Source organism: Pseudonaja textilis, chromosome 6 (genome assembly GCF_049901715.1).
Source record: "Pseudonaja textilis isolate UNSWEBS1 chromosome 6, rPseTex1.2, whole genome shotgun sequence".
Taxonomy (NCBI): domain Eukaryota; kingdom Metazoa; phylum Chordata; class Lepidosauria; order Squamata; family Elapidae; genus Pseudonaja; species Pseudonaja textilis.
The window spans coordinates 6,637,528-6,651,675 of NC_141995.1; the positions used below are offsets into that span (position 1 = coordinate 6,637,528).

The window sequence follows — 14,148 nt, forward strand, 5'->3', positions numbered from 1 at the left end:
GGCTTAAGTGGTGGGTGTGGCTTCATGGTCATGTGACAGGGTGGACATGTCTTGGTGGTCATGTTATTGGCTGGGTGTGGCCAACTCAATATCACTCACATCGAGGCACGGATCTCCTCACCTAGCCTCCCATGACTGTCGGGATGCTACAACAGTTGTAAGTGTGAAAAATGGTCACTTTTTTCAGAGCCATTGTAACTCTGAATGGTCACTCCACACAAGCCAAGTACCAGCAAAGGAGAGAAAAAAAAAACTCCAGAGAAGTTCCTGAGACAGGAAGTCTAGTCCTGCCAAGAATGTAATAAGGGTTAACAGAGAGGCAGTTTCTGTAAGCAACACCAGAATGTTTTCTTCCTGCCTTCCTTACAGGATTAGGCCAGTAATTTCTTCTAACAACCGGTTCTCCAAACTGCTTAGAATGTTAACAACCGGTTCTAGCGAATAGGTGTGAACCGGTAGAATCCCACCCCTGCATATAGGCAAGACTGGTCTGTTAGTGTCCTTTCTGTTCGCGTAGATGATAGTGTTTTAGAGGGGACCCTTCCCAGGCCAAGCTGGGGAGCTCTGTGCCTTCTGCTAGAGCAAGAGTCAGCAACCTTTAACGCTCAAAGAGCCATTCGGACTGTGTCCCACAGAAAAGAAAACACCGGGAGCCACAAAACCTTTCCCGTGCCTGATTATTTCCGGAGCGGCCATAAAACTAGCATGTGTGGTTGTTCTCGTCTGAAGCTTTTAATTTCTTGGATTTATCCATGGTTACCGAGGGTTGAAAAGCTCAATAAATCACATGCCAGTGGGCATCACACACCGGTGGTTGTGAGGCATATTTTGAGTGATGGAGCCACAGCAGAGGGATGACAGAACCACATGTGGCTCCAGAACTGCAGGTTGCTGACCCTGCACTAGAGCAACAGATTTTCTACCCCTGAACTTTTCCCCCCCTTTCCAGCGGTGTGAAAGGAGAGCCCCCCTCTGCAGGCATCTGAACTTGCCATAGCCACCGTGGTCTCCCGGTCTTTCAAATGAAGCAACAGAGGGAGGAGGCTGTAGACCACTTCTTTCTTGAGGAGGGCCTTCTCGGTTTCCTTGGACCTCATCACCAGCTGCCCGAACAAGGAGATGGCAGTTGCCCGGACTTCCGCTCTTTCCTGATGAAGACACACAAAGCAAGAAGCTTGTATGAAGGGGCGGCTTTTCTGTGATGGCAGTCCAGCTTGGATGCTTTGGGGAACCCCAGAGAATTTCACCGGACAGCAAAAGAGTAGAGAGATTTCAATGGATGAACTGGGGATTGTTCAAGTTCTTTCGAACACCCCGCACCCTGGGAAACGTTCTTTCATTCAAAATAGAGATTTAGAAAATCGCCTTTACTGGTTTCAAATATCCTCCCGACTGTGAAGGTGACCATATCAGAAATCAAGTGGTTTTTTTATCCCCTCTCTGAATTTACAAGCCTTCCAGGGCTTGATACCCCTGAGGTGATTCAGCAGGTGTTCCTATGTTTTTATGGAAGCCCCAACCCCATTTCTCCAAAACTTACGTCCTCAAAAAATGAGCGGACATTCAGAGCAAGGTCAACAGAGATGAGCCCAATCCCCTGGCCATCCATTTCATAGAGCGTGGTCATTATGTCGTTCAGCCCCTCCAGAACGTCTTCACATCCACTGAAAATAGAGTTGATCATGGTTGGAAGCTGGTCTCGTAGGGACTTAACCTGAGCAGACAAAAGGGAGGTAAACACAGGTTGGAGAGGGAAGTTTGCACCGGGTCTCAAATGGGGAACTGTAATCCCTGCCTATGGGGACCAGGATGGGACCTTCCCTGCTTCGTCTTGCGTTCTTCTTCGGAAAGAAAGAGCGTAGATGAAGCTCCGCAAATCCTCTGGTTTTCAAATCTGTCCGTTTGTGTTTAGATGACAGTGCAAAAGCCTGCCTAAAAAAGCGGCCCAAGACTCTTGTTGCCTCCTTATCAGGCGTGAGGGGGTCTGTCTTCAGAGTTTGTGACTGCCGTTTTTGTGGGTGACCAGGGGGTGAGCAGGACTGTAAAGACGTTGAGAGGAAGAGGTGGGAGTGAACTTTCCAGGGAGCGAACCAGGGGTGGGCTGCTGGGGGTTCGCAGGGGTTTGGGAGAGCCCCTAGCTAAGATTCCACACAATTTGGAGACCCCCCCAAATCGCACTCCTGGATGGCTCCACCCACCCCTCCCCTCCCAGGAGTCCCCACGTGGCCTGTTTTGGATACAGGTAACTGCAGGGCCCACGCAGAGGCTTGGGGAGGGCAAAAAAATGAGCCTCCCGGAAGTTCAGAAAGGCCGGAAATGGGCCTGTTTCTGGCTTCCAGAGAGCCTTTGGAGCCCCGGGAGGCTGTTTTCACCCTCCCGTAGGCTCACGGAAAGCCTCCGGAGTCCGGGGAGGGCAAAAATGCCCCATCCTACTACAATGGTGCAGGAGGCCAGCTAGGCCATGCCCACCATGGCCACGCCCACCCAGCAACCAGGCAGAGAGCTCTATGCTAACATTTTTGAAGCTCACCCCTGGAACGAACTCATGGGGAGAGAACAGCCTTGGCAGGGGGAGTGGCAGCAGTTAGACAAAAGAGGGGAGATACAGACCCTAGCCCACCCTTGGGTTTCCAGGAGACCCTCAGCTGGAGATCCCCTCCGCCCAAACTACCACAGAGGAACTGCTCTGTAGGCCCCTCGTATAGAAAAGCTGGGATGTGAATCAATCCCCCCCACTCCTTCTCATTAGGGACCGTTGCTTCCCCCTCCTGCCCCCACACCACTTTCTACTGCTGTCAGAGGTGAACGTGGTGGAAGCGTACCAGGAAGTAGAGCAACAGTTGGGAAATGAAGCCCAGAAGGGAGGAGGGAGGCTTCTTAGAGCCGCTAATAGGAGAGCAAACCCCGAACCTCCTTGGCTGGGCCTTGTATTGAAGTCCCTCTCTGGACTGCTGAGACTCCAGGGTGGGGTGGATTGGACAAAAATATCCTTCTTTCTGAATAAAGAATAAATGGTCTCAGCTTTTTTTTACCCCTCAGGTTTTTTTTAATATAGTTTTTAATTAAGAATTAAAAATGGGTTGGGGGGGGGAATTAACAAACTAATACAAAAAAGAAAAGGAGAAGGAAGAAAAAAGTCAAAGCGCTAAAAGAAAAGTTGCGTTCAACTTCCTTTTGAGCAAGTGTAATTATAAATACAACATTCCCTCTTACTTTACGGTTACAGAAATAAACACCCTTTTTTGTATTATCTGTTTTTTTTCTAATCCTAAAAACAAGAAGTCATGTTCATTTTTTTCTGTATCACGGAAAAGCCAAAGAGGATTTCCAATTAGCAATAAACATAGAAATTGTCTTTTCTCTAATTAAATTACAGAACCAAATCAACTTGGCCATCTTAGTGAGTTCCATCCATCTTCACCAAATATTCTTCCATTGTATGTAATGTCAAGTCTTTGGTGCATACAATAATTTTGCTGCAGTTGTCCTATATACGTATGTATATACTGTATATGTATATATGTGTATATCTCTCTCTATCTCTATAGCTATACAAGAAATCCTCAGCTTACAACCACACTTGAGCCCCAAATTTTTGTTGCTAAGTGAAACATTTGCTAAGTGAATTTGGCCCCATTTTATGACCTTTTGTTCTGCAGTTGTTAAGTGAATCACTGCAGCTGTTAGTGACACCACTGTTAAATGATGCATGCGCAGAGCTGCCAAAAGAAAAAAACAATTACGAACTAAGGGTCGATGTGGGAGTAAGGCCACATGTGGACAGTGAATGGCCCATAAGGATTAAAAGAGGAACAAAAGGAGAGGGGGCTTTTGCAGGAAACAATTTGTTCGTTGCAGCAGTGTGAAGATCTGTCTGTGCATCGCAGAGACTATGTGCCGAGTCCTTCCTTGTCAGCACTGCATTTGGAAAAATGTACTTGGCAGCTCTGCAGGCTAGATAAGGTCTGTGCTCCTAATTACACCCTTGAAAGACTGTTTGCCAGGCCTTTGGCGGAATGTGCATGCAAGAAATTCACCTTCATTTAATAAAAGGGGTTTTGCTAGGACAAAAATATGCTTAGTGCTTTTGGGGGAAGCCTAGGTCAGAACAGAACCTTCTGGCACCAACGCAGGGCCCACAAAATGTTTGTAACTTGTTGAAAGTGATGAGCAGCCGGTTCCTGAAAGAGTTGTTGAGCCTTTCTGCAGATGTAGCTCTTGCTGCGCTCAGGTGGCATTATTTATTTATAAACAAACAAATAAACTTATTGCCTTAACTCAATCTTGTTATATCGCTGGAGATAAAACTGTTAGTCTTTTCACTGGCTCTAAGTATGCTTTTGGTGTTTGCCATGCTATTGTTCCCTTGTGGCTACAGAGGGTTTTTGGCCTTCTCAGGCACCCACGCAGTCCTGGTCCTTTCACTTTTAGAAGTGCGACTTCTCCCATCAGCTGTCATTCATTGTTCCTCTTATCAACGCGGTGAACCCTACTTTCACCAAAGGTAACTACTGTGCTGATTGGGTTGCTAAGTGGGCCGACTTTTCTCTTTTTCAATGTTTACATCTGTGTTTCCTGTTCAAATTTCTCTCCGATGTTGCGCCCAGTGGTGGGACTCAGCCAGTTCACACCACTTCGGGGGAACCGGTTGTTAACTTTCTGAGCAGTTTGGTGAACCGGTTGTTGGAAGAAATCATTAGGGCGGAGAACCGGTGGTTAAATTATTTGAATCCCACCACTGGTTGCACCCACTATCAGCCCATGGCTCAACAGTGCCTCTCGGAGAGGTTCCTTCCAGATGGTTTCTGACGGATGAGCAACAGCTCCACGTGCTCTTCTCGTCACATTGGACATCGTGGCACCCAAGCTATTGTAGATGCCATTCAGAGAGACTGATTCGCTCTTGGAATCTAGGTAGAAGCTTCTGGAATGCCTTATGTGCCAAGCTTCTAGTGCTTCTAGTGCTTCTTCTTGGTCAAGGACTAAGAAAGGGGTGCATCCACCTTCTTTTCTCATATTTACAAAGTGATTTTATTGCTTTGGCTACAACAAGTTTGTCTGGGCGATTCCTGGTCTTGTGGGGGAATGGGGAACCAACTGGAAAACTAAAATTTTATGGGGCAAAATTGGTCAAGAGCTACAGATGTTGCCTCTTGTATGATTTCAATTGAGAAATAGACCCCCCCCAAAATAGATTTTGGTCTGACTTCCCATGAAACGTTTGGTCATCCTCCTTGTACAACTCAAGGTTTAGATCAAGAGTCTGCAACCTGTGGCTCTGGAGCCGCAAACGGCTCTTTCGGCCCTCTGCTGTGGCTCCCTGCTGATCCCACCACTGGATGTCCCCTCCCCTCCCCGTCACTTCTCACCTGGCCTGAGAAGGTAAGGGGGATGGTGGGGGATGGAGACTCACTCCATATTCCAGAGCAGGAGGTGACTGGGTGGGAGTGAGTGATGTCGAGTTAGCCACACCCACCCAGTTACACCGGTTGTTAAATTATTGGCTCTTGGTGTTTTCTTTTCTGTGAGAAACGGGTCCAAATGGCTCTTTTGAGTGTTTAAGGTTGCAGATCCCTGGTTTAGATGCTCATTGCTTGGCCCTCGTAACAGGAAATTACTTTTTGAATCCACGTATTTTCTTTGGATCGTGAACTGCGTTCCCTATTGACCAGGAAAGCTGAGTTAGAACTGTTCTTTCTGGAAGACTACATCATTGCAGTCCAGCTGAGGTGGGCCCTCCCAAGTTCCAGGAACCACCTGTGCCTTCAGGAAGATGGCTGAAGGTCCACGTGGCCCGTCACACCTACCTGAAGTCGGTTTTTGCCACCGGTCTTGACTGTAGTCCAGGCAAACCTCCAGTACAGATGACCAGAATTCAGCCTGCTTGTTTGGCCCTTTAGAAATGACTTCATGAACTTTGGTCAAAGGGTAGCATTGGCTTGCGGGGTAGCCTATATGTTTGTACTTTTTTGGATTTTGTCACTTTCCACCTCTAAGTGGTTTATTGTATGTTCCAAGTTTATAAGTCGGCTAACCTTGCACTGTGGAGCTGCCCTGCTTAAGCACATGGGAATTCAGGAAATTAAGCCATAAATGTCAATGAAAGATGTGCCTTTAAAAGGAGTTTCTTGGGAAGTAATGATCAGGAAGCTTCTGATGCCATTTTATGTTTTGCCCCCTTATACACAAGTGAGAGGGTCACCTGGACAGTAAGAAAGGAATGAGAAGAAACCACAATGCTGTAAGACCGTGATGGCGAACCTACGACACGCGTGCCACAGGCAGCACGCAGAGCTATTTGTGCAGGCATGCAAGCCCCAGCTAAACTTACCTGCACTGCGCATGCGTGCGTCTCCCAGCTGATTTTCGGCCTGTTTGAGGCTATTTTTAGCCTCTTAGAGGCTTGAGGGAAGCCTCTGCAGCCTCAGGAGGCTGAAAAATGGGCCTTCTGGAAACAGGCCCATTTTCAGCCTCTCGAGGCTGCAGAGGCTTCCCTTGAGCCCCTGGGAGGGTGAAAATGGCCTCCCTTGGGCTCCAGAAGCACTCCGGAGGCTGAAAATAGGCACTTCTGGTATTTCCGGAAGGCCCAGTTTTTGGCCTCCTGAGGCTACAGAGACTTCCCTCAAGCCTCCAGGAGGGTCAAAACGGCCTCAAACGGGGTGAAATTCAGCTGGGAGATTCACGCATGCGCAGTGCAGGTAAAGAAGCGGGGTGTCATGCATAGGGGTGCAGGGTGCATTGCATTGTGGGTGCTGGCCCATGCTTTTGGCACACCACAACAAAAAGGTTCGCCATCACTGCTCTAGGGAGCAGATTCTGCCTAGCAGGAAAAGTAAAACGTGACCATTTTGGAGCTAAATGTGTGCAAAGTTAATACCTGACTCTAAAAGGGTGTCGCACCTGGCCTGGATCACCTTCAATGCTCTCGCCTTCGGTGTCAATCCATCTTGAACTCTGACCTGTGGTGTTTGACCTGGGCAGGGCAGGAATCCCAGAGGGGCAATTTCTCCGGAGAGCTCTTACCTTCCCTTGCTGGAAAACGAAGCTGTTCAGCCCTTTCAGGCAGAGGTCTTGCACGGCGGGATTGGGTGCTGCCAGACCCTCCTCCAGATGCTCCCGGAGGCTGAATCGGTTCATCATCTTGATGGCGGAGGGACTCTTGAGAAACTGGCGAGGAAGAAGAACTTTTTCTTTATTAGCGGACTAGCTCGATACCCGTGCTTCACTATGAAACTATGTGGTCGGGGAGGAAAATAACGGGAAATTAATTCTGCCTCTGCCTACCAGCATCCATTGGTATTCATCTGTCTAGCGTCCTGTCAGTATGTGAGAGAATTCAGGGCTGTTTGGAAACTGAAGCAGTATTTGCTGTGTGAGCAAGGAGACAGCAAGGAGCCTGGGCATGGCTTAGCTCAACTGTTCTGTACTAAAGCTAGTTGCTCCTGTGAAACTAAAACTGAAACGGAAACTCCTGTCCTCTGCTTGTGTTTTGCATTTGGAAGAGATTTCTTTTCAGGTGGGGGAGGGGGAGTAGAACTCCTTAGCATCAGAGCGCATTAATAATAATATAGGAAATACTAACGCTCTGGTGGCCATTTCCAAAAATCCTTTCTTAGCGAGCACCTAGAAGCCAAGAGGAACATATATGCTAAATGTCAAGTTTGTGGACTTTACGGTTCTGGAGATTTTGTGATGATGTGTGAGTGGTATTTCGCCTTTATATATCTAGGTGATTCTACTAGAAGACATTTAGAAAGGCTAAAGGACATGAACAGGCTCCAGATACTGGTCAGCATGCATCTGTGTGTGTGTGTGTGTGTGTCCCCGCATATGTCTCTGTGTGTGAACAAGCTCAGCTGGAGGCAGCGTCATCCACAAAGCTCCGCCTTGCTTGGTGGCTTGGGGGCAAGAGACCCCCCCCCTCCTCCCTCTTGAGGCGAGTCCTCACCTCGATCACGAGCGCCAAGGCCGTCACCTTCTTCAGCTCATCCTCCTCACTGCTGAGAATGAGAGCAGCCTCTGCAAAGATTCCCGGGATCTGGGCACTGTTGCATTCAGTCATGGCCCTGCGCGATGTTGGGACAGAGGAGGAAGACAGTGTTGTGAGAGGCAGAGGCCACTTGGGGGCAGCCAAGAGAACTGCAGGGCTCCCCCTCCCCCCTTCAGTTTCCCATGCCCCTTTCGGGGAGCAGAGCGCCCTTGAGAGCCTCACCTGGCACCCGAGTGCTTTGCCTGATGATGCTCCCTTAGGGGCAGAGGGAGAGAGTGGTGACGATTGTCCTGTGGTGTCAGGAGAACCAGGAGGGGCCCAAGAGCAGCCCCATATAGCCCCACCACCACCAGCTTCCCCGTTGCTTGGAAGGACGGGAAAAGGGTGCCATCCAACTTGACTCGCTCTTTCATGTTGGGCTGATTAAAACGGATCCTTTGCCCCACTCCAGCCCAGGGGGGGGGGGCTGCTGCATAGAGAAAGGAATGCGCCCCACCCCCCCAGTTCCTGGAGGAGGGTTCTGAGCCAGGGCTGGGCTGCTGGGAGTTCGCAGGGGTTCGGGAGAGCTTCTAGCTAAGATTGGAGAAGTTTGGAGAACTCCCAAATCCCACGCTTGGCTGGCCGCCCACCCCTCCCAGGAGTCCCCTATATGGCCTGTTTTGGATGCAGGGAAGTGCAGGGTGTGCGTAGAGGCTGTGGGAGGGTGAAAAACGGGCTTCCCAGAAGTTCAGGAAGGCCAGAAATGGGCCCATTTCTGGCTTCCAGAAAGCCTCAGGAGTCCGGGGAGTCCATTTTCGCCTTCCTGGAGGCTCAAGGAAAGCCTCCAGAGCCTGGGGAGGGCAAAAATGCCATTATGGTTCATGAGGCCGACTAGGCCACACCCACCATGGCTACACCCACCCAGCAACCAGGCAGAGAACCAGTTGCTAAAATGTTGAAGCCCGCCCCTGATCTGAGCCCAGAGGCAGTGTGTCTGGGAGACAGGTAGGACCCCTGGATGGAGGAAAGGAAGTAGCAGGAGGTGGGGGGCAGTGCAGGACTCAGCCGCCCTGGGGGGGTGGGAGGGCACTTAATGGCCAGGCCTCTTACCGGGGATGGGATTCAAATTTTTAACGACCGGTTTTGTGGGAGTGACTTAGGTGGTGGGCGTGGCTTGGTGGTCATGTTATTGGCTGGGCGTGGCCAACTCAATATCACTCACATCGAGGCACGCATCTCCTCGCCTGGGCTCTCATGACTGTGGGGAATGCTGCAACAGTCGTAAGTGTGAAAAAGGGCCATAAGTCACTTTTTTCAGTGCCACTGTAACTTTGAATGGTCACTCCACACAAGCGAAGTACCAGCAAAGGAGGGGGGAAAAAATTCCAGAGAAGTTCCTGAGACAGGAAGTCTAGTCCTGCCAAGAATGTAATAAGGGTTAACGGAGAGGCAGTTTCTGTAAGCAACACCAGAATGTTTCCTTCCTGCCTTCCTTACAGGATTAGGCCAGGAATTTCTTCGAACAACCGGTTCTCTGAACTGCTTAGAATGTTAACAACCGGTTCTAGTGAATAGGTGCAAACCGGTAGAATCCCACCTCTGCCTCTTACCGTGCCAGCAGACGTGTGCCCTGCAAAAAGTGCTGAGGGTTGCTGAGCACCACCCAGCCTTGCTGGAACTCGATGCAGGCATAGACTGCCCAGTCCCCGGCCACAGAGAAGAGGCTCTTCACAATCTCCACTGAAGTGCTGCAGACGGAAAACAGGCGTCACTGCGCTTCTCTCCCCTCTCTCTCACATGTGCAGGGCCTGGTCCTTTTCCAGGCCGAAGGGCTCCTTCTTTCAGAGGGAGTTGCTGTTCCAGCCATGGCCTACAACTCGGCCCGGGAGAGGGTTCCTGCGTGGCCATTCAGGTGGGGGCTGCTGGGAAGCTGGCCTATGGGGACAGCCTCACCAGGAGCAGGCCAAAAGCAGAGCACCCCATTCCTTTGCTCTAGCCCAGTGTTGGCAAACCTTTTCAGCACTGAGTGCCAAAAAGGGAGCACGCATGCACCGGAAATTGGAAGAGCAGCTCCCTGGTGTTCATGTGCAACAGTGCCAGAAACCTGGTCTGGTTTCTGGTGCTCCCCTGTGCACAAAGAGAACCCAGAAGAGCAACAGACAACAGCTGGTGTGCCCAGAGAGAGGGCTCTGTGTGCTACTTCCGGCACGCGTGCTTTAGGTTTGCCATCATGGCTCTAGTCTCAGCCCTTTGTCCCACTCCCCTGTTTGACAGTGCAGGCAGACCCACCACAGAAAGCCCACAGTTGGGGTTGATCTCAGGATGGCCCAGAAAGACTGGGGAGGGGGCTTTCCTTGCATATAAGGGCCCAGACTTTCCACAGTCCCTCACAAAGACTCATTTCTGGCAGAGTTTGGGGGAGAGAAAGAAAGACTTCTGCTGCTTCTGCTGCTTTCCTTGCATGAAGCCAAAAGTCTCTCTCTCTCTCTCCCTCCCCCTGAGAATGGAGACAGTATCCTGCAATCCCAAATAAAGAATGATTGATCGGTAGAAAAACAGGGTGGGGAATTTTCCTGCACACTTTTTAAAATTTTTCCTCAGGGTCTCTGGTCCGCAGGATTTAAGATTATGAGTTTGGCGGTCCCTGAGGTCCAAAAGGTTGGCAACCCCTGATCTAAAGGTTAGTTTCACTTTTAGCAGATTTAACAGTTAGGGTCATCTAAAGGTTAGTTTCACTTTAGCAGGCTTACACAACTATATACATTCAATACATAACAGTTGCGATGGACCCAGCTGATTTTTGGCCTGTTTGAGGCCTTTTTCGGCCTCCCAAAGGCTTGAGGAAAGCTTCTGCAGGCTTTGCAGGATGAAAAATGGGCCCATTTCACCACTTCCGGTATTTACAGGAAGTGACGAAACCGACCTATTTTTCAGCCTGCAAAGGCTTTCCTCAAGCCTCTGGGAGGCTGAAAATCAGCTGTGAGGCACACGCATGCGCAGTTTGCCTGCGGCTCGCGTGCCAGCACAAATGGCTCTGTGTGCCACCTGTAGCAGGCATGCCATAGGATCGCCATCACGGGTATAGAATGTGTTTGGGTTTGTTTTCATAGTCATAATGTACGCTGAAGATGGTGTTTAATTTCGTTGTACGAGGTGCAATTGACAATAAACTAAACTAAACTAAACTAAACTAAAGAAAGGTGTTTTTCAAAAGCAACTGGGCTTTCTGGGTTCTTTTTCCCCCTCTTGAAAATGTTCCGTTTTCTCAATACAGGCCCCTTTGGGAATCCTGGACTAGGCCCAGCCAGGGAAGTTTCGGAGTGGGTGCGTGGGGCAGGGAGAAGCTGGCATGCTGTCCTGAAGGTCAAAACCCCACCTGCCCTTGTGGGTCTTCCTCTGTCCAGGAGGTGGGGGGGCGGGGGATGAATTAGGGGCCACCTGGTGCGGAGAGGTGCGAGCCTCCTCCCTTTGGTACCTCTGGAAGGTGAGCGCTGTGGGGTTTTCCCTCAGAATGAGGTCCTGCCTGGTTTTCAAGGCCTCCGGCAACTCCAGCTGCATCACATACAGGACCTGCTTCAGCAGAGGGATGAAGAGTTGAAGGTGCATCTCGCCCAGGGCTGCCCTATAGCCCGGGATGTGGAAGGTCTCATAGATGACGTTCATGGCCTGGCAGGGAGAAACGGGGAGATGCCGCCCTCAGAGAAGGAAGCCCCACCTGGGCAGCGACTCCTTTTTTATCCTTGCCCCACCTTTCTTTCTTAATAATTTTTTAAATTTTATTCTATGCAAACAATCCAACTTCTGTTTAAACAGCGTGTTTTCTGGGTACAGATATCTTGTGCCATAACAGTTACAATTAATACATATTCATTACTATAATATCAGTACTCTGTTCTTACTTTATGCTGCTATGCATAATATCTCTACTTATTATAACAATCCCCTTCTTAGCGTATTTAATTCTTATTCACATGTTTACTATTTTTTTTTTGCTAGTCGCCTTTGGTTTCTAATTTCCGTTTTTGTTCTCCAGCCATTGATAAGATATTTCCCACATTATATAATATTCAGTTTGTTTGAGGGACAGGGGGAAGGCCATTTGAGCTGGTACTTGACTTATGACCAGAATTGATGCCAAAGTTTCTGTTGCTAAGCAAGACAATTGTTAAGTAAATTTTGCCCTCCCCCCATTTTATGTTCTTCCTCACCACAGTTGTTAATTATTTATTTAAAAGATTTATTATATATCTCTATCTCTATCTCTATCTCTATCTCTATCTATCTATCTATCTATCTATCTATCTATCTATCTATCTATCTATCTATCTATCTATCTATCTATCTATCTATCTATCTATCTATTTGTCTGTCTATCTATCTATCTATCTATCTATCTATCTATCTATCTATCTATCTATCTATCTATGCATCTATATCTATCTATCTATCTATCTATCTATCTATCTATCTATCTATCCATCCATCTAATCTCTCTCTTTCTCTCCCTCTCTCTCCATCCATATTAGATGTGAACAGTGTTAGTTCTGAGTATCATTCATATTAATCCAATGTACCACATATTAGTATTTTTATCACATTTACCAAATTTAAATAATCCTCTTATTTAAACATGCATTTTTTAAAAAAATGCCTAACCTCTATAAACCTTTAGTCTTTCTATCTATTTTTTTTTAATTCTATAGAAAGAAGAAATTTCCCTTGTCTAATTTATTTCTGCTTCTCCAACTTACAAGGTTTACCTGGCCGCCCATTCGCTCTCAGTGACCCTGGTTGGTTTAAAAACAGGGCCATTGTAACTTTGAACTGTCACTAAATGAATGATTTTAAGTCAAGGTCTACCTGTACCAAGAGGATACAGAGGATCTTGCACAGTGGTGGGATTCATTTTTTTTTTTTACCACCGGTTTGGTGGGCGTGGCTTGGGCATGCACCAAACACGCACTTTGCGCAGGTGCAGAGGCATTCCAACTCACCACTCCCGGTCACTTCAGCAGCTGCTGCGCGGCACTCTGCTGTGCCGCACAAAGCAGCTGCTTGTTCTGTCTTTAGATTGCTGGCTGAATATAAAGACAGGCAGGCAAACTCTACAAAGGCTTCCATACAAAGTTTCTTTATTGGATCATGGGGCATCCTCAAGATGTAACTCACAGTTATGTCGAGACAGTTCATCTAATTTCCAAATCTTTGCATAGCTGACTTCATAGTGTAAAATTATAGCGATCTTCATGCCATAACGATGGAGCAAAGGTAAGATACCAGCACGCTGCTGGGGTCCAATCAGGAGAAAGGAAACTCCCCCAACCCAACCAAGAGTCAATTCAGTGACCAATCAGGATTACAGATGTGACCACCTGACATGAACTACATTTCCCAGGATGCATTAACTACATTTACCATGAGGCATTCCCTTAAGGGGACAGCTCCCAATTCCTACTTAACTATCTCAATTCTCAATTAACTATATACTGTCTGGACAGCACAGCTGCGCTTCAAAAGTAGGGAATAAAGGTGAGTATTGGAACCCTGGGTCGAGAGAACCGATTCGGTCTCCGCTGCTCATCGGTGCTACCCACTCGGCAGAACCGGCCCAAACTGGTAGAATACCACCACTGGTCTTGCATCTTGAGGAAACTTGAGGAAATGTCTCTGACAGGGGATTCATTCAATGATAAAGTGAGAGCTGGGGATGGGGGCAAGCACAGTTGAAGTGACAGGAACCTGTAGCTGTCCCAGCAGAAATAGCCAGGGGTGGTATTCTACCGGTTTGGACCGGTTTGGGTGAACCGGTAGTTCGAGTGATCATTTGGCCCTGTTCACCCACCCCTGCCCTTTTCCTGTGCTTCCTTGTTTTTGAGCACAGCTAATTTGCATGGCAGAGCAGTTTGCCGCTGATCAGCTGTTTTATTCATCGGGGCTACAACAGAAGGTAAGCATTATAGCTAAAAATGGTCTTTCCTAAATGCTCTGTGCGCATGCGCAAAGCACAGGCTCACTGAACCAGTTGTTACACTGGTTGAATCGCACCACTGGAAAGAGCCCTGATCTACTGATGTTGCTTTCTTTCTCTGGTCTAGTTAACCATGATCTTACTTACTTACAGATTAAGAGTTGGAAGGGACCTTGTAGGTCATCTAATCCAACCCAAGCAGGAGACCCTA

General features: G+C 48.3%; 1 protein-coding gene across 1 annotated transcript in view; it reads right to left on the reverse strand.

The window, feature by feature from the left end:
- Positions 1 to 6,870: 6,870 nt before the first annotated feature.
- LOC113447166 (maestro heat-like repeat family member 5) overlaps positions 6,871 to 14,148 on the reverse strand; it is a 33,736-nt gene continuing 26,458 nt past the window's right edge. Inside the window, exons 19-22 of the mRNA XM_087936734.1 lie at positions 11,445 to 11,635; positions 9,580 to 9,717; positions 7,949 to 8,066; positions 6,871 to 7,167 (exon numbers count right to left, since the gene is read on the reverse strand). Of these exons, the coding sequence (XP_087792860.1) occupies positions 6,871 to 7,167; positions 7,949 to 8,066; positions 9,580 to 9,717; positions 11,445 to 11,635 (744 nt within the window). The remainder of the gene's footprint in view (positions 7,168 to 7,948; positions 8,067 to 9,579; positions 9,718 to 11,444; positions 11,636 to 14,148) is intronic.